At 44.9% G+C, this 20,878-nt stretch overlaps 1 protein-coding gene across 1 annotated transcript; it reads right to left on the bottom strand.

The window, feature by feature from the left end:
* Positions 1-7,646: 7,646 nt before the first annotated feature.
* On the bottom strand, positions 7,647-8,900 carry LOC141022072 (uncharacterized). Its single transcript, XM_073497954.1, has one exon. It carries the CDS (start codon positions 8,898-8,900, stop codon positions 7,647-7,649), a length of 1,254 nt encoding a protein of 417 aa, XP_073354055.1.
* Positions 8,901-20,878: the final 11,978 nt, after the last annotated feature.

Below are 20,878 nucleotides of genomic sequence, written 5' to 3' on the forward strand. Positions count from 1 at the left end.
CTAGCCGCAGAATAACATCATTGGCAATCTGAAGTTTGAGCTTCGCCCCCCCTCCCCCCCCCCCCCCCGCGAACAGCTGCTTACTCCAAATCAGCAGATCCTTCGCTGTTCTCTGCAGTTTCACCTTAATTCTGACAATTGGGCAGGTATGATCAACAGGCCTCTCCCAGGCCCGGCGGACGGTTTCTTGAAAATGCGGAAAGCGCACCCAGAAACTCTCGAAGCGGAAGCGGGCACGTCTCGGCGGGGCAGCGGCACTAGCTAGCAGCAACGGACAGTGGTCGGAGCAGGAAGTTGAAGCCGCCATCAGCATGAAGGAGGGGAAGAGCAACTCCTAGTCGTTGTTGCAGAAGATTTTGTCTATGCTACAGAAAGTTGGAAGCTCCCGCTCGTTACTCCACGTAAACTTTCTATTTTTGCACTTTATCTCGCGCAGACCCGCGAAGTCGATGGCTCTCCTAAATCTACCCATGATCCTTCTATTTATATTAAGATTGCTCTTGTCACTGGCCTGATATATGATGTTGAAGTCGCCCATCAGAAGCCAAGGCTGACCTAGCGGCAGGGCTGCGGCCGCTATCTCGGCTAGAAAAGCATCCTTCAGGTTGTCGTTGGTTGGGCCGTAGACATTTGTGAGCCAGAACGTGGTCGAGGAGGCGATGTCGCGAACAGAAACGGTGATGGAGAACTGCCCTAGGGCGTGGGAGTCGACCAGCAGCACCTCCTTGTCCCAAAAGATGGCGAGGCCCCCTCTGGTACCCATCGCTAGCAGCACCGTGCAGCCATCTAACCTGCTACCACCTACGTCGCGGGCCAACTGGGGCGTCCAGGTTTCAAGCTTGGTTTCTTGCAAGCAGAGAATGGCTAGCCTATGCTCGTCTGCTACCTCTCTGATCACCTCCCTCTTCGCCGGCGAGTTCAGACCCCGCACATTCCAGCACATCATGGCACAGTTGTTTTCATACATGGGGACACCTGAAACTTCTCCGTCGACTAAAGATACTACTGCAGGAAGAGCATGCAAAGGTACAACACACCACCAAGCCGTCCACGGGGCGTCGCCGGCCACCAACAGGCCCAAAACCCCGACGATGGCAGGACCTAACCCACTCTACCAGGAAGACTAACATAGACACCAATACTAACTCAGACCAACTTAAGGCTGGCCGCCGACGGAGACTACTACAGGAATGGACTAGAAACGTCACATAGCAGCCGCATCGGCAGCACCGTCAGGGCCGGCCATGCCGGCAGCGATCTTGAGCGCCTCCGGGTCCATGTCGGTGAGCTTTGCAATGCCCAGGATGACGAATTCGGAGAGGGGCTCGTTGAACTTCTTAGCCAGTGCCGCGGCCGCCTTTTCCGTGAACTTGTCCTTGGGGCCAAGGCCGCCCAGCTCCTGGATCAGCCGCATGGTGCCCCGCTTGGACACAGGCACCGCGTTGTTCGTGGCAGCTTGACGGGCGCTCTGTCTTGCCGGAGTTGAGGAGGAACGCATCTTTGGTGGGGCCGAGGACCGCTTGGGGGCCACTGCGGGGGAGGGGAGGATTGCCTGGGGTGGTTTCTTGAACAGCTTCATGATCAGGCCCTCCTCGCCCTTCTCACGCTCGGCCAACTGCAGGTGATCAACTTGTTGGGTCACCGCTCCCACCTGGAGCTCGACGTTTGCCGCTGCTGGGACAGCACGACAGCGCATCAGCAGGTCGGGGCCCAGAGCACGGTCATGGACCTCGCCGAGCTCAGGCCCCAGAACGCGATCACCCGCAAACTCCAGGGGCTTGGACAGCGCGTCCAGCATGGCACACTCGAACTCCTGCTGCATCACATCGGTTCTGGGTGGTGGGGAGACAGCCCTTCCCCTGTCGGAGAAGAACGAGGCAAGGATGGGGTCGACCTTCGGGGCCGGGCGACGCAGTGGGGGGGTGGTGGAGACGCGGCGGAGCAGCGGGAGAGGAGGGGAGGCAGTGATCACCGATGGGGGGGGGGGTTGCAGAGCCGGAAGGCTGGCGCTGCGTGGAGCGTCCCCTGGCCCGATGCTCCCTCCTGCCGCTTGAAGGAGTTCTGCTCCGCCTGCGCCGCGCCTCCGCGACGACGGGGCCCTTGTCCTTGCCGCGCCCGAGCAGCGTGTCCTTCCAGGAGCGGCGGCCACGGCTGCCGTTTCCGTTGCCGCTGCCGTCTTCGTCTTCATGGTCCCGGCACGTGCCGTGAGGAGCGCCGTGGCAGCCCGAGGCGGAAACCCGTGGGGCAAGCCGGCGGGGTTGGCTCTGGCCGTCCTCCGCGCCTTCCGCCCACGTCCCCGACTCGATCTGAGGCAGCGGGCGGCTGTCCTCCGACTCCGAGGAAGGGATGCCACTCTGCGCGGAGTGAGAGGAGCGGTCGGAGGAAGGTGGAGCCCAGTCTTCGACGCGGTCGACGTGTACGAGCAGATCGTAGCGGCGCACGCCCGGCGGCAGTGGCGTGTTGCAGTCCGGGGGAGCGAACCCCAGCACCTCGTCGACCCGTCCCGCGCTGCGCTTGAGCACCCAGAGGGCACGCTTCGTCGGGATGTGGGCGGCGTCCCACACCCAGGCCCAGAAGGAGAACAGCCTGGTGTTGTCGCGGGCGATGGTGCGGCTGTCTAGGCGGTCGACGCGGGAGCAGTCGCCGAACGCCTCCTCGGCGCCTTCGAGAGTCTAGAGCTGCATGGGGAGGTGCTCGACCACCACCCTGACGTGCAGGGTCAGCTTGAGGAGAGCGGCGTGGTCGTCTTCGTTCCAAGCCCGGATCAGGAACTTGCTGCCCTCCACCTTGAGGACGCCGCGCCGGACGCATGCATGAAGAGTGAAGGAGACGCAATATCGATTTGAGGGGTAACGAGACTTTGCCTTTCCCCCCTATTTTTCTGGTTTTTAGGGCAATCATTGCTTACATTACTCAACTGTGCTTGGGTAAATCACCCATAGCACAAACGGCCACATGGGCGGTACATCAGACTCCCACTCGATGAAGTGGTTTGGTAAACACATGCGACCTATCTTAGCTAGCTCATGCGCTACTGTGTTTACATTGCGGCTACATGCCCTAACACTTTGGTGCGAGAACCACACCTTCAGTTGGAACTTGGAATCCTCAATCACTGCTGCATAAGCCGACGAGTCCACCCTGCGGAGGTCTAGGGCGTCCGTCAGAAGTTGGGAATCAGTTTCAAAGGCCACCCGTAGCATTCCCAGATCGGCAGCGAGCGAGATGGCCTACAACATCGCACAAGCTTAAGCACCAAAAGCGTCGGTGACATGATCCTGCCGGCCGAGCGCCCACAATATGACCCAACTCATCTCTTGCCACCACGCCTCAGCCTGCGTATGATTCACCCGGTGTGAAGGCCCCATCTACATTGATCTTAATCACATTCCGGCGGCTTCCATTACCACACTTTGGTCTTGGGTGAGGATGCAAAAGCCTCAGCATATTCAAACACATGGGCTCGTGCACGACGCGCTACCTCGCTGGCCGTCATAGGGAGCTCCCCCTCCCGCAATTTGTTTCTGTTATGCCACCACAGCCACCATGAGGTCAAAATCAGAACACGAATTTGTTCATCTAGCCCCCCAAAAAAGTCGAGCATCACATGCACGGACGTAATGATCTCAAGCTGGACTCGTTCCCTCTCCAGTCCGAGTTCCCGCCACACTGGTTCGATAGATTTGCACTTGATGAACAGATGCGCTCCGTCCTCATCAGCCCGACCGCAGAAGAGACATTTAGTATCCGTTATAGGCACCCCCCTCCTCGCCACATTCGTCCGGAGAGCCAGTGATTCATGCCTTAGCCGCCACGCAAACATTTGTAAGCCTCAGCATATTCAAACACATGGGCTCGTGCACGACGCGCTACCTCGCTGGCCGTCATAGGGAGCTCCCCCTCCCGCAATTTGTTTCTGTTATGCCACCACAGCCACCATGAGGTCAAAATCAGAACACGAATTTGTTCATCTAGCCCCCCAAAAAAGTCGAGCATCACATGCACGGACGTAATGATCTCAAGCTGGACTCGTTCCCTCTCCAGTCCGAGTTCCCGCCACACTGGTTCGATAGATTTGCACTTGATGAACAGATGCGCTCCGTCCTCATCAGCCCGACCGCAGAAGAGACATTTAGTATCCGTTATGGGCACCCCCCTCCTCGCCACATTCGTCCGGAGAGCCAGTGATTCATGCCTCAGCCGCCACGCAAACATTTGTATGTTCTTGGGACATGGTAGCTTCCATAGCCGCTTCTAGGAGTCATCAGCACAATCATTCAGATTTCCAGCAACACCCGAGCTACTTCCCAGCCCTCCATTTCTAGCTTGCTTACCTAGCTGCACATGAAGCTTAATTATAGGCACTTTTCACCGAGTGTTCCCCTTTATTGTGAAAGTGCCAAGCAATAAAATCGGTGACTCCCTCGCGCAATGGAATCTGCAGTATGTGGTGAGCATCATCTGGCCAAAAATGTTTCCCGTATAAGCTGCTCATCCCACACTCCAGTGATTGGGGATATAAGGTCAGATACAAGCTCGAGTAAGTTGCTCCCCCGAGGAGTGATAACTTGGCGTGACCATGCCCTGTGGATCCATGGGTCAGTCCAAATCCGAACATTGGAGCCATCACCAATACGCCATATATAGCCCTGTTTGAACAGCTCAAGCCCATGCAAAAGGCTTCTCCAAGTGTAAGATATGCCGTCCCTCGGCGAGGCTTCCATCACATGGGTGTTCGAGAAATAGCGGGCTTTCAGAACCTGTGCACACAAGCTCTCTGGGCACTGAATTAGCCACCATATCTGACGAGATAACATAGCCACATTGAAGCTATGCATATCCCTGAAACCAAGCCTGGCATGTGCTTTGGGCATGGTTAACTTATCCCAACTAATCCAATGCATCATGTTGTCCTTATCTTGCCGAGTCCACCAATAATTGCCGATAAGTGAGCTGATTTCTTCGCAAAGAGTTTTAGTCAGGTAGAAGCAGGACATTGGATATGTAGGGATTGCTTGGGAAACTGCTTTCACCAGCGACTCCTTACCCACTTTTGCAATTAGCCTTTCCTGCCATCCATACACTCTGCCAGCAACAACACCTTCGATATATGCAAACGCTTTGCATTTAGACCTGCCAACATGCACGGTTAATCCAAGGTACTTATCATTCCAGTTCTCACTTTGGATTTGTAGAGCGTCCTTCACCTCCGCTCGAGCCGTAGCCAGCGTATTAGGACTGAATAGGAGAGCAGATTTCTCGATATTGATGCACTGGCTGGAGCAGCTCTTATACAAGTCGAGCACTTCCTTGAGCCCAGCCGCTTCTTGTTGATTTGCCTTCAACAACATTAGTGAGTCGTCTGCAAAGAACAGGTGGGAGACAACCGGGGCTGTAGGGCAAATTTTAACACCAGTCAAACTGCCCTGTGCTGCTGCATTATGTAGGAGTGCTGAAAGTCCCTCTGCACATATCACAAAGAGGTATGGGGAAATGGGATCTCCTTGCCGTAGACCCCTGAAAGGACAGAATTGATCCGTGAGCACCCCATTGATCTTGATCTGGTATCTAACAGTGGTAATACACTTCACTATAAGATCAACCCAGCTTTGTCTAAAAAAACAAAAACTGATGAAAGCGTGACCTAGTTATGCAGATCAAAATGTCGGTCTATAGGACTCTACTATTGCCGATTTGTTGGTTTTTGTTTTCTTCTGGTTGTCAGACTTTTGGTGTTCGGCTGTGTGCATCCTAGTTATGCAGAGGCCGAGTGTTGCTTATAATGCTTTGTATCCACTTGATGCTAGATTTTTGAGTTAATAAAATCGCCCTTTATCAAAAAAGATGAAAGCGTGACACTGGCAAACTAGCGGAGCAGATCAAAATAATATGAAAGGCACTGACATAGCTTTACAGAATCTTGAAGAAACAATGTGGGAATAGGTTCAAAGAGATTATTTAGGGTATAAGATTTAAAATATAGCTGCATCTCTCGCAGAAACCATTGCTTTTGCAGCTAGGAGCATGCTAACCGTGGGCACGCCGAACCAGTTCACCGGAGTAGAAAAATAAGCATAGCAATCCACGGAAGGATACGCTAAGAAAATATTGTAAATTTTTGTGATGCCGCCTCGAAAGTTCTCTCTATTAACCCCTTTCGCCAACTTCACAGTCATTGTTTTAAGTATTGGAGCAGATCTGCATATTAATGTCAACAAATCAAGCTGGCAATGCTCTCCTTTGAAGCCACATATTTCCACTTATTTAACATGAGGCATTGAGACACTTTGGATTATCCGGTTCTTAGGTTCGTCACAAGGACAATTTCCGCATGCTTTTCTCTCCTGGAACAAATGAAAAAAGTGTTACAACGCGTCTTCTTATGCTACACTCCCTTCTTTTTTATTTACTCCGCATAATAGTTTGTGACCGAAGTCAAATTTTATAAAGTTTGACCAAGTTTATCAAAAACAACTTAAACCTTGACAATAAAAAGTTTATATGGGTATGAAAATATAGATAATGATCATTCTAATGGTATTGACTTGGTATATGTGGACGTTAACTTTTTTTGGTATAAACTTGATCAAAGTTAAGAAAGTTTGACCCGACACAAAACTTATATATATATATATATATATATATATATATATATATATATATATATATATATATATATATATATATATATATATATATATATATGCAAAGTAAATAAAAACGGAGGGACTAAAATTGGGGCCTTCTCTCAAGACCGCCTTGAGAAATTGCAGTGAACAAAGTAGACTACGCATGTAAGACATACAAAGAGCTAGCGTGAAGAATTGCCACGTAGTAATAATATAGGTTGACGTTAAGCCTTTGTGTAGCGGGTTGAACGTGATGCATCTTGAGGAGGCGTGACACGAGTCCTCCCAAAACATGCTCCATTGATGTGAGATGTAGTTCCAACACAGAGAAGTTAATAAATAGAAGTTTATCCATCTCTTGTGTAAAGTCTAGCTGTGCACCTATATGACCCTGAAAAGCAATTTGATATGATATCATAAAAAACCACTTTAGTTGCATTTCAGTGTGTAAAATCATAAGATTGATTAACAAAAGATATTGAACCTACAAAGGCAGACATGTGCAAAATCAGGACATAAACAGGAGGTAGATGTGACAATATCTCTTTCCCGTTGTTAGTGGGTAACGTCTCCAGCCTTATGCCTTCAGGTAACGAGCAATCAAATACAAGAGGGAACCCTGTGTAATAGCGCTGGAAGCGAATATCCAATTTTGAGCCTGGGCTCATCTGCACCCGGTCAAGAAATAATTCATAAAAAATTCACAAAAATTTAAAAAAAATCCAATTTTTTGTGCATGGTAGATAATTTGATGCGTGAGGTGCGCTCCAAATTTCAAAGTATTTGGACATTTGAGTAGCTCTCATTAAAAAGACAAACTGGATCAAAACAGTATACGAACAGTACACTATTTAACAGACCCAAATTTATCTTTTTTGCCGAGAGCTACTCAAATGTCCAAACGATTTTGGACCGGGCATCACGCACCAAATTATCTACCATGCCAAAAACATTTGGATTTTTTTGAATTTTTCTAGTATTTGTTTTGATTTTTTTATTCAGCGTAGGTGCAGATGCTCATGTGAGCCAAAACGCCTCGCTCCGCTGGAAGGAGATATTCTCCACCATTGGCGTCGAGATGGACATGCTGAGTTCCGTGTTGGCCCGTACACCAAGCTTCAATTGCTTAAGCACCGGAGTCACTATATCGATGCTCGAGCATTCCATGAATGCCCGGACATCAAGCTCCTGCAAAGACGTTGAGCGGATTGTGATGTTGCGTGTAGACTTACCAGCAATCACCTTGAGCACGCGCAGGCGCGGGCAGCGGGTAATCAATGTTGGAAGGTTGATGATGCTGCAGGCAGAGAGGGACAACATCTCGAGTGTAGAGAAGTTTTGTTCCGGCAGCCGCGTAAAGCATATGTTGTGCAGGCTTAGCACGACCGATGTGGCACGGTGGAACCATGGCAGGTGTGCATTGATTATGTTCCTGACGCCATTGATGTGTTGGTTATAGTTGGAGAAGATGAACTCCTGCGGTGAGATCCTCGCCGCGGCATGGACGAGGGAGGCGAAACCAGCCGCATTGATAATGTCTTTCCGAGGTATGCTGATGTCGAGGAGAGACACCGTGAGACGGTGCCTCATCACCTGGATCCAGGCGAGTGCTGATTCGACCAAGGCAGAATCCACAAGGCGGAAGGCGACTGCGAGCACGCGTAGGCATGGGCAGCGGTCAAGCACGGCGCCAAGGTTGTCGATATTTCCCTTGAGGGACAGCCTCTCGAGCGCGGTGAATTCGGCCATGGGCGTCGGCTTGATGCGCATGAACGCGGCGTCCAGCTCGATTGAGGTGGTGCCTCGGAAGCAAGGCAGCTCAATGTCCATGAAAGGGCATTCCGTAAACGACTCCAGGAGGATGACAACCAGCTCCGTCGGTGAGAACACCATGGCGTCACGTAGCAAGGCGTTAACTTGTTTGGGGCAGTCGCAGGGGCTTGGAAGGCGGATGTCGACGGTGGACACCGACGCTGGCGGTGAGGCGGCGAAGCGGGCGAGCGCAGCCTTGACTGTGGTGGGGGCGACATCATGAAAGACCAGACCCGTGTGAGCGAGACTGGTCCAGAGGCCGCGCCACCGGCGCGAGAGGAGGTCGGTACGTACGGTGGTGCGGATGCAGCTTAGGCCGGCGAGGACTAGGAGAAGCATCTCGTCGGGGAGATCACTGATGAGGTCAGTGCCTCCGCCGTGACCGCGCTGGCGCCGGAAGCGATCCCCATCCGGCGGCGGCGAGCGTCTGAAGCGACGACGCCCCGATCCCGATTCCATCTATATCTATATCTATACTACATATAAAAGATCAAACATGATCTTTTCTAAACGCACACCACAAACATACACGGACACGTTAGCACCGCACGATTAGATCTACTAAACTCAATCTAATGGCTAGACTTAACTTAACATGTTTTTTATGTGCACTTAATAATTTAAGTTGACTGACTGCACTCCACTGCCGAGAAAAATAACAAACTCCACGCCCCACGTCCTCGACCCCTACAATCACGGACAGAAAAAAAAGAAACTGCGGGCCACCGAAACAACCCAGAGCAGGAGTCTTCGATCTGGACCGCCACGGCGATGGATTTCTCCAGCGAGGCCGGCAGGGGCGGGGGTGGAGCGACGCTGCCGGAGATGTACCTGCGACTGTTGTTGCTCTCTACCCACGATGGCGTGGCCCGCGTTGAGCTGCGATAGCAGCGACGATGGCAGGCGACGGCGGCAACCTCCGGCCGGCGGGGCCACGTGGTGCGTGCGTGCTGCTCTCAAGGATGACTGAACACCAAGACGGCATGATTCGACATTTTAATGTGTTGATCTATGTGGTGCTGTGCTGACGATTTGATGAACCTGACGTTCACTCCCAGGCACAGCTGCAGCCGCCATGTTTGAATTGAATATCTATCCGCAAAAGCATGGCGAGCGTTTTGAACCTGCCGCTCCGAAGGTACTCCTCCCTATGGTCCCAAGAGCCTCCCCCTTTGTTTCAAAAAATAATATATGTAGACTGGTTGTTGGGTGGTGCACGGCTGGTGTTTGCTAGAATATCTATGTATTAAACAAAGTGACTAACCTTGCAACAACAAGCTTTGTGCTACGAACTATGAAGTGATTCAATTCCAGTTAGAAAAGGATCCTCTAACTCTGAATAATTGAAGAGGTTAAGTTTTTGAACCACTGAATTCCTGTTTTTTATTTTGGATACCAACCAGGTAATTGCAGAGTAACAACAACAATGCGCTAACTGACAGTCGTTCTGCTCTTCTTTCAGGACATACCATTGGATGTATCGCAGACAAATATTAATTAAGCAGGCTATCATACCTACAGCCAAAAGCTAATTATGTATTATTTGTTTAGGTCATGGAGGACAGACTAGAAATTGTATACACTAATTAGGAATAAAAGAAAGAGCCAGGACGAATCAGATGACCATAGAAGCATGTCTAAACTTTGCGAACATGAACAGGTAGATGCACTTTGTTTGGGATTCAGATTCACAGGTGGCTTCCATTGAAACTATCATTGGGTTTCATTGTTCATCCGTCTCTTTTTTCATTCGTCAGGTCCATGTTTGCCAGTAGTCATATATATTTTAGTTTCATTCATCAAATTCTGTTTTATAGTTTAAATGCTATTTTGTAGTTTATAACAAGCGTGTATACGCTGTAGTTCAAACAACTGCATGAGTAATGATGAGAGGTGAAGGGAACTCCCGCATCTTTTTAGGTTTGTAATGGGCATGCTTCTTGCATTTCATGAAGAAACTTGAAAAATACTTCCCATTTGAAACTTTTTTTTTTCTGTATAACGAAATTGGCATCTCAGGTTGATATTTTACCCTGAGTGTTGATTCAATTGTGTGTGATAACGAGGATATGAGTTCCATGAGCACATTTTTTTTTCATTATTATTTGTGATTAGTCACCTGCTCATGGTTTTCTCATTGTGTAGAATAGGATGATAGAGGAGAGTAATTGTCTTTAACCGACTCAGTTTTTTCTTTGTACCTCAGAGAAAATGCAGTGATAGGGTCAAGAATTTCATTCAGAGTTGACATTTTGTCTTACCGCTGAGGTTTGATATTCTGATGTGTTACACGAATGATGAAAAGCTACATTTAAGTATTGGCTCATTATGGCATTTGCAAGCGGAGATTTATTACTTATAGCTTTTATATAGGTTCTTGAAACTGGGTTAACTTTCCGCTTCATTATAGAATTTTCCTTGCACCTTCAAATATAATTTATCACAGTCCAGACATGCATTGCACCTTGCACCTTCATATATATTTTTTGGTGCTATGAAAATTTCCTTTCTATGCATGTTAATTCTCACATCTGATTGTAATATTATTAGTCGAGACGTGCAATGCACGTGCAAGATTACTAATCCGAGGAAAACGAGAGAACGCCGTATCCTGGAAAACGAGAGTCTAGCAACTCATCCATTAATGAATGTCCAGGGCAGTGTGGCCCGTACGGTGTAGTCCATAAGCTTTGGCCCATAGGCCCACCTGTTCGTTTCATGTTTCTAAAAAAAACTCTTTGGTTCACGTTCTTTTTTTTGGGGTAAACCTTTCAACCTATTCATCATCAACCCTTTTTTTAAACATCACAAACTTTATTCCTCAAACAATTGACATATCGTTTATAATATGGGAAAGAATGAAGTCGGGGATAGTAGAGTCCGAGAGTTCAGAAGAACTAGAAACAAAAGAAAGTTTGGCTAACCTTTCAGCAACCACATTAGCTTATCTGCAACAATAACCGTAGTCAATACTAGCCAGCTGAATACATTCCGCAATTACTGCCACATCAGGACCCATATAATCATGTGCTCGTGTAACAGCCTCCACCGCAAGTATGCTATCTGATTGGATGTATACCTTCATTCAATTCTCCCTGCTAGGTATAGGCCATTCCGAATAGCACTCAACTCTGCTGATTCTGCACTGCGAACATGGGGTAGAACCCAAGTTGTTGCTGAAATAAAATTTCCTTTATGGTCTCTCGCCACCGCTCCACTGCCTGAGAGTGTTTCCTCATAAAATGATGCATCCACATTAATCTTCACAGAACCTTCGATCGGTTTCCTTACTAGATGTTTGGTGTTGCAGCCCTGACAAAGTTTGTTGCCAAAACTTTGATTGAAACAACCAAGCGATCTGGCTCCTGTATCATCTCTCCCTTGCCTACTTGGCGACGCTGGCACCATGTGAACCACATAGCAATAAGAATCAGTTCAGCCGTGGGGATGCCACCAGTGGATGATCATTTTTTAACAGGACTTCTAACACAACAGATCCCGACCTGTCATGCACTACTACCTCATCTATAGCATATTTTAGCCCAAGCTCGGCCTAAACCTTGCACGCCCCTAAGGACAGTTGAAAAGAACATGTTGAATGTCATCAATCTCAGTCTTGCAAAATGGACATTGCCAAAGGACAGGAGTGTGTCTTCCGGCTAAGACTCCCAGGCATGGTAGTACACCCCTGAGCACCTTCCACCCGAAGTGTTTTATTTTCAATGGAGTAGGTAGTTGCCAAAGTTGTTTCGATATGGAGTTCAACTGAAAGCTACCTTGTCCATCTGACCTGGCTATTTGGCTCCCAAACTAATGATTAAATGCCGCGTGGTATGCCAACCGAGTTGGGAAGGTTCCTGACCTTGTATACTATCACGCCACAAAATCTTCCAAGGCCTTCGTCCGGAGCGGAATTGGAATTATTTTAGCAACATCAACTGGTGGAAAGACATACCTAATAAGGTCTAGATCCCACTGTCCCGTGTGAGGGTCTATAATTTCCTCCACTAGTGTCAACATTGTCCCTGCTCTAGGTGTTATAACCCTTCTTGATGCACTGGAAGGAATCCAAGGATCATCCCAAATATTTATTTGCGAGCTTGCTCCAACCCACCATATACAACCTCTCTTGAAAGTTTGAATTCTAGCCACAATACTTTGCCAAGTAAACGATGACCCTTTCTTAGGTCCAGCCTTTAATATGTCACCATTGGGGTAATTAGCACATAATACACATGCACACAACAAGTCCAAATTTTGGAGAAGACGCCAACACTACTTTGCTAACATATCAAGATTATCCGTGAACCCCAATCCACCCTTCTTCTTTGGTACACACAATTTCCACCACGCAAATCAGTGCATTTTATTATTTCCTTCACCATCGCCCCACCAAAATGCAAATATTTCGTCAGTAATTGATTTACAAATTCCTTTTGGTAATTTGAATACTGGCATTGCATATGAAGGAATAGCTTGGGCTATAGCTTTCAATAAAATTTTATTTGCTTGCATTGAAAGAACTTCTTCTTTCCAACCCTTAAGCCTCTGACAAACTCTGTCAATAAGATGTTGGAAGCAGTCACTCATGTAAATTCTAACAGCAACTGTTGATAAACCCAATTATTTATCTGATAATGCTTCTGTCAAAACATCCAGGTCCCTACACACATCTTCCCAGACTCGAACACTTGTATTAGGACTAAATAAGATATTGTATTTTTTTCATACTTACTCGTTGTCCTCAACTGTCACACTATGTGTCAAGGATTCTTGTGAGTGTATTTGCGTTATGGGCATCAGCTCTCATCAGAATCAGGGAATCATCTGCAAAAAGTAAATGGGAAATAGAGGGTGCAATTCTACACACAACAATGCCCTAAATCCCACCTATCTCCTCCTCATGAGCCAGCATGCTGGATAATCCTTCTGAGCAGAGGAGAAAAAGATAGGGGAATATTGCGCCCCCCTGCCGCATACCTCTAGTAGAATAATACCAGAAATAATAAAAAATACATCCATATTCGTAGACCACCTAGCAAAGACTACAAGCACAAAAGCGAGTCGAAGGCACGCCGCCGTAATCGCCCCCCTCCCTCACTGGAGTTGGGCAAAACTTGTTGTAGTATACAGTCGGTAAGTCGTCATGTTAAGGTCGTATAGGAGCAGTGCACTAAAACAACAACCAACGCCATTGAAGAGAAGCTTAGATCGGAAGGATCCAACCTATGGACATACGAACACAGACAAACAAATACCGGATCCATGTGGATCCACCGAAGACAAACATCGACCGAATTCTGAGAGATCAGCATGAGAGAAACCTCCACACGCCCTCCGATAATGCTAGAAGCACCACTCGGACGAGAGCTAGGCGGCGAGAACCTTATTCCATCTTCGAAGAGCCGCCGCCGCCTCGTCTCTCTAAGCAGGACAAAAACCCTAAGAAAACTCAGAAAACCATCTAAAAACAAAGCCCTTCTGCCAGCAAAGGTCGGGATCCACCACACCTACATGGCCCTAAGGCCACAGGAGACGAGGTAGACCGGCATCGGTGCCAGCGGGAGGCAGAAGAAACCCTAGCGGCGGCTGGGTAGGAGCACTCGTTCCTGGCGGCTGGGTACTTGGTTACTCTTGTACTTGCATGCATGCATGCATGGCTACCTTAATCAAACAGATTTGCTAAATTTCAATTGACTGATTTTAATTCAGCTTCAATCGAATTTCTTGGCTGTTGGATCACGCGCGGCGATTCGTGAGAGAAACGTTCATGTGAGTCGTTATCGGGGTCCCGTGCTTGAGTTGTTGGGCCGCCCGTTAAGCTTGCGTCATTGTGTGTTTTCATGATTAGTTTACAGATTTGCAAAATTTCCGTCGATTGATTTTAATTTGGCTTCAATAAAACTAGAAGGAAACACGTGCCTTGCCACGTCGTTTCTCATTCATGTATACAAACTGCAGTAGGAGCAAAACGTACAAAGCAATAAAAATGGATTGTCATTAATTTACTGCAAACTTCTTAATCATAGTTTCAAAATATTGCCGTCTCCATTGATTTTATTCAATCCACCTCGGGCTTGGTCATTGGAAAATAAGTCAAGATATTCAGGAGATGTTCACTCTTACAACTTTGTGGAAACTTTAGGCAGTGAATTTAATTAGGTTGTCCCCTTGAAAAAAAGAAAAATGTAGCCAATGCTATGAAACACGGTAGGCATCAAGAAAAATGAAAAATACTTGCAATGGTGCCGAGTAAGGTATCTTAAGCCATCACCACCTTCTCACTTCGTCTCTCAACTTATGTTCCTGCGTCGCCCCCCCCCCCCCCCCCCCCCCCCCCCCCCTCCCCTAAATATGCAAGTCCTCACTGTTTAGGGAGTTCCAAAGAAGGCATTGACCAAATGTTTATTTCATTCAAACAAAATCATATCGCAATACTATATACAGAAGTATGTTATTAGTTCCACAATATGGCACTTGTCAACTTTGGCATTTTTATGTAACGTGTTGTCTCTCAGAAACTTCAAATCAGCTCTTGATAGTGCTGATGTATGTGATCATCTAATATACACTAATACGTAATAACGTCAATTATTTTCCCTGGAATTCAACTTAACTGCTTAAAAGTGTTTGTAGGACTCAGTGGGTAAAATAATTCAGCAACACACAAATGGCCATGTATACACAACTCCCTCGTGTAGATAGAGAAACTTGAGCACCAAACCATCCATTAAATTTATCTGTTAATACTAAGGAATCAACTAATGGTGCTTTTATGTCCTCACCTTCACTCTAAACCTGATTCTTGTAAGTTGAAGAGGGATGCATAGGTAAGACTAAGAATTTGACTCGTTTTTTTTTATATTTTCACTGGTGAGTGGTAAATGAGGTGACTATTTGCCTTGACGACATATATAAACTCAGCAAATAAAAATACTTGCAATGCATCACATAACTGATAGCCATTGAAACATTCGATGTACCATGTAGGTGTGGTAGTATTCCAATAGAATTTTCATATTCTCTGTCAAAATCAAACTACATGTGGTGTGTACTTAAGAGATATCCATTTTGTATCTCTGTTTTGGACTCTTGATAGCAAACTATTTTTTAAGTATTTTAAAAATACTACAGTTTCTAAGATTACCATAGTTTTATTTACAATGAGGTGTTTGGTTGCCCTTAAAAAGTGTGATTTTAATACTACAGAATTTGCTAAACCATGGTTTTTTCTCTGTATTAAAAAAAGAGCCCTAAACCTCTTTTTTTTTAAACAGAGCCGCCGTTCTTTTCGGCATGGCACCCGATCGATTATCCTCTCCCCCGCGATATTCTCCACAACTCGCTTCGCCCTCCAAGGAGACTCGCCTTACTCTCACGCTCCGCCGTCGCGGCTGCCGCCCTGCCCGAGCGTCCTTCTTGATAACCTGCAAGTCTTGAGCATGGCTGTTCAGTGGAGTTCAGTTTGTGCAAGCTTCGGTTGTTATGCATGCCGATGGTAAGGAGTGGCCAGCTCGCTAGCTAGCTAGAAAAATGCGCTGCTCTATGGCCATGTGAATGGCGGTTCTTTGGCCGGTGGTGCGTTTGGGAGCAAAGTAATTTTGAAGTTTTTAGGAATACTGTGGTTTCTAAAGAAAACTTCGGTATTAAATACTTCAAAGTGTTTGGCTTAAAAAAATACAGTAGTTTAAGTTACTGTGGTATCTCTCATACTGGAGTTTTTCTACAGTATTTTAAAAAGAGGTCTTGACCACTTTTTTAAAAACTGAAGAGAAATCGTTGGGGAGAGCTTAGCCTGTTGACGTCGCCGTGTATGTGCAGGTCTGAAAATCCTACGAATTAGTTGGTTGCCGATTACTTTCTGCACGTCTCAAACCAAGCTAGCTCGTTAAATAGATTGGTCCTTCTTTTGATAAAACTTCTTGTCTATTCATCCTCAATCATGGCAGTACAATGAACATCAGAAATAACAAAAAATACATCCATATATATAGACCACCTAGCGACGATTATAAGCACTGAAGCGAGCTGAAGGCGCGCCGCCGTCATCATCCCTCCCTCGCCGGAGCCGGGCGAAACTTGTTGTAGTAGACAGTTGAGAAGTCGTCATCCTAAGGCCCCATAGGACCAGCGCCCTAGAACAAGAACCGCCGCTGATGAAGAGTAGCGTAGATCGAAAGAATCCAACATGAAAACACACGAACGTAGACAAACAACCAAATCCGAATAGATCCATCAAAGATAGATCCGCCGAAGACACAGTAGATTTGTCGTTGGAGTACAATCATACACAGGACTATAGGAGACTGACCTCGTACATGGCCATGTAGCTGCAGATGATTAATCCGGTCGTACACTAGCACACGCTGGATTAATCCTGCCTTTAGGTGTTGCTGAGTTAGCACATACTAGTCTCCATGTAGTTATCTGTAAAAAAACTGCAGCAAAACAACACAAGACAAACGCTTCGGTGGACTTGACAAAACTGAGAAAAACTACGGCTTTTAAGAAACCAGAGTATTTGTTGCCCACACATAAGAATACTGTGGTTTTTTAATAGTTTGGTTTTTAAAAACCGTGCTGCCAAACTAAGGTCATGTTGTTTATCAGTTCTCTGTAATCCAGGACCAATGGATCTTTGTTTGTTCACGAGTTCTCTGAAAATAGTTTTTAAGTTTCAAGATGATGCAAACAATCATCATTGGCCACACATTAAGGAATGCATCTTTTTCTACTTGTAGGTGCGGCTGCTCTTCCACCATGTTTGTTTCCCATGCATCATAAACATGTACTCCCTCCGTAAAACTAATATAAGAGCGCTTAGATCACTAAAGTAATTATCTAAACGCTCTTATATTAATTTACAAAGGGAGTATATTTCACAATAACTGTAGTCATCAGTACATGAAACGTGGTTTACTGTTATTTGTTAGCTATTTTTTTCCATATACATGTTAATGATTTACACTGTCGAGCAAAATGTGTTTTTTGGTACCATCCTACATTTATTGTGTTGACTGTAGTTCTCCCAACTAACTTGATGCTACTATTTACATTTTCTGGTTCATAGCTTCTCCATGTTGGGCAGTAGAACATTTTCAGCATGTGGTATTTACAGTTTTATTTCATTTTATTTTTTCTGATGTCCTCGCACCTGTTGGTAGGTTAATGCCATTACTAGGTTTAACATTTGTTACGCTGTTTTTTCTCTCTGTTTGTTGGGTAATAGCAAAGATTCCACAATGAATTATTATTTTAGTTTTGCCTTTCTTTCAGTAGTTATTTGTGTACATCAGAGTTTCCTGTAGCTGTTTTATATGTTTTAAAAGTCAGTGTAGTTGTTATTTTTGCAGTATCTTTTACGGTGTGCATGTACATGTTTTACAGTGTAATTTTTGGTGTACTTTTTCTATATATTCTTGTATGCAAAGATCTAGTTAGTTGTAACCTTTTTCATGTCTCTTTGAAGTTTTCTACATATGTGGGGTGATGGAATTCCCTTCCCATTTTCCCATTGTTTTAGCTGTGGAATTTCAATATATGCTCACTGTAAAATTCCATTTATTGTCAGTGTTATTTCTATTTTCCATTGCTTCTGCAGTTAGACAACATATATGTGGAAATCCAATATGTACAGTTTGAAGGAAACAACCAAGAGTTCAATGAGTATAAGGGCGCACTCTATGCATCACTATAATTTCAATTTTCCATTGCTTCTATTACTAGTAAGCTTGCACGTGCAATGCACGTCTTGAATAATACAAATTGTTATTATATTGTAATAATAATACCATCTATTAGCCTTTTGACATAGAATTTTGGCACATTTCATAATAACCACACCAAATATGCTCCTTCCTAAAATTTGAAGTTATATATACTCTAAGTCTGTTAACCACATCAAATATGAACATGATACATTTCTAAACATCTAAAAAATGCAACCGCATAATATATGCGATATTGGGTGAGGTGACATGGACTTTAAGCATCCATCAAAAAATGATTCTAGTAGCAAGAAATTCTATCCAGTTCTTCAGTGCTAGGATAAGTTTGTCACACACCTGAACAACCAACAATAATAAAACTAATGATTATAAAACATCATGGCATAGTAAAACAAAAGTGAGGTGAGGTATTTTAAGCATCCATCGAAAAATGATTCCAGTAGCAAGAACTTCTATCCGGTGCTTTAGTGATAGGATAAGTTTGTCACATACCTGAACAACCAACAAAAATGAAACTAGTGATTATAAAACATCATGGCATGGTAACAAAACATGTTTATAGAATTAACCATAGACTGAGTAATTACCCTTTAATAGAATTAACCTTTCTAGATGGTTGGGGGGTCCTGGTCTATTCCACTTAGTTTATCCAGTGATCAAATTAAAACTCCAGTAAACATAACATCGATCCAATCCAGATTTTCCGGCCATCCACCCTAAATTCCTCAGATAAAAAATGCGATCTTTGACCATACTTTTGCTATAAATATCAGTTGTTCATAATTTAATATTGGTTTGGCCAGAAACATCAACAGATCTTGTAGCTGAAGATTGATGCTTTATGATTAACCATGGTAGTACCTTAAACTAAAAAAATCTAGAAAAAAAAGGGTTGAATATAAGGCAAAAAATATAGATCACATGAGCACGAAAAGCATTTCAAGTTGCCCTCGTGTGAGAACCACCAAATCTGCACATTCCATGTATAAATTTTCTATGTACCAGAGACCAAATTTTTGCATCCCAAAGTCTATGCAAAGACCAATCAAATATACAAAGAGGATCCCGAAGTTGATAAAATTTCAACATATAAAATCTTGTCCATCATTTTCTGCATTATATACTAGTACAAAAGTTACAATGTTATGGTATTATGAAATTATTTTTTCATGAAAAAATGTTGATACATTTTTACCTAAAAAATTGTAATACTTTCTTTTCTCAAGAAAACAATTTGAATGATCTTTTGTTGTTCATGAGCCAAATTTAGATTGCATGCTATCAAATATGTCATCTATTTAATAACGGGTGTAGTAGTTCATAACAAACCAATGTGCAATACCTAATAACATCACGCTACGACATTGATGGATGCATCGGCATGTGAATGGCAAGGATAGATAGCGGTGTCAAGAATCGGAAAATGCCAACGGAGGCCGAGCTCCAGTGAGCTCGTTTTCAAAATTTATTTTTTCAGAGCGCGAAAAATTCCAAATTTATTTTATGAACAAACATGCACATGTATACTATGTATATGCAAATTTTCACAGCATTATACATTTACATGTGGCGTACAGAAAAAAGCCAAATACGCATTTTTAAATGGGCCTTTTATTTTTGTTATTGGGCCAGAAATTTGTTATTTTTGTACAGCCTACAAATCACAACATTTTTCGACGAAATTTAACACGTTCTTGCGGAATACATATATGTTTCCATGGATTTTTTTCAGATTTTTTTGGAACATTTAAATACACTTTTTGATTTTTTGAAAATACCGAGCTCACTGGAGCTCGGCCTCCAGAAATCCGCACTCTGTCAAGAATAGCCATTTTGAAACTACTCTTTTCCTGAAGACCCCCCACACTATCCCAAATGTACGACCTGTTAGTCAGATCACCTCTTGCTCCTCTGGCAGAAATAACTGCCTCCCTAAGAGGTGATTCCTCGAACACTTGAAGTTCATCGCAACAAACTGGTCCAGAGGATGGTTTACTTATATGTCAATGAGGCCTAAACCAACTGCAGCGGACAGGGTATCATCACCTTCCACACCATCACCATGGAGTAGCTCCTCGGCTGCTCAATGAAGCACGACACAATGCTGCTGACCTTGCTGGTGGAATCGTGTGGCAGTGCCTGCTGCATGGTGCTGGGATGAAGTGCCTAGCCCATCGTCTTGGCTGTCGGCTAGTTCCATGGCTATGTCAACAAAACAATGCTATTTAAATCCGCTAATTATTCTTCTTATGTCAGTATTGAAGCCCCTAAATTTCTCTTAATATTTTATCCAAGTCTGGAACAAATGGATAGGCATGGCCTACTTTCTAGAAATAGAGAAACACAATAAGGGGGTATAGAGCGATAAAAGTTAAAGGTAGCTATAGAATCCATAGTAATCCTAATCAGCTCAAAACACCGAACACCAGCGAACATTTTGACCAAACTCCTTGTATAATCAATACCAATGATAGTTTGTCCTTAGATCCTGAACCTTTTGAAAAAACTCAAATTCCAGATAAGAATGTTGTATCTGGGTATGATATTTATGATGGAATTCCTGTAAAATGTTGCTCTGCTCCAGTAAAGCTAATGGTAGCTACACCTAAACACCATGCACTAAAATGAAATATTTGAGGTATAATATATACGGCGCCACAGAAAGAAAAGAGTGCAGCACCTAGCTAGAAAGAAAGTGAGAAAACCTCC

Source organism: Aegilops tauschii, chromosome 4 (genome assembly GCF_002575655.3).
Source record: "Aegilops tauschii subsp. strangulata cultivar AL8/78 chromosome 4, Aet v6.0, whole genome shotgun sequence".
NCBI lineage: Eukaryota > Viridiplantae > Streptophyta > Magnoliopsida > Poales > Poaceae > Aegilops > Aegilops tauschii.

What these genes read in the sequence shown, in the direction of transcription:
- LOC141022072 (XM_073497954.1), bottom strand. Translation starts at nt 8,900, where the DNA reads ATGGAATCGGGATCGGGGCGTCGTCGCTTCAGACGCTCGCCGCCGCCG.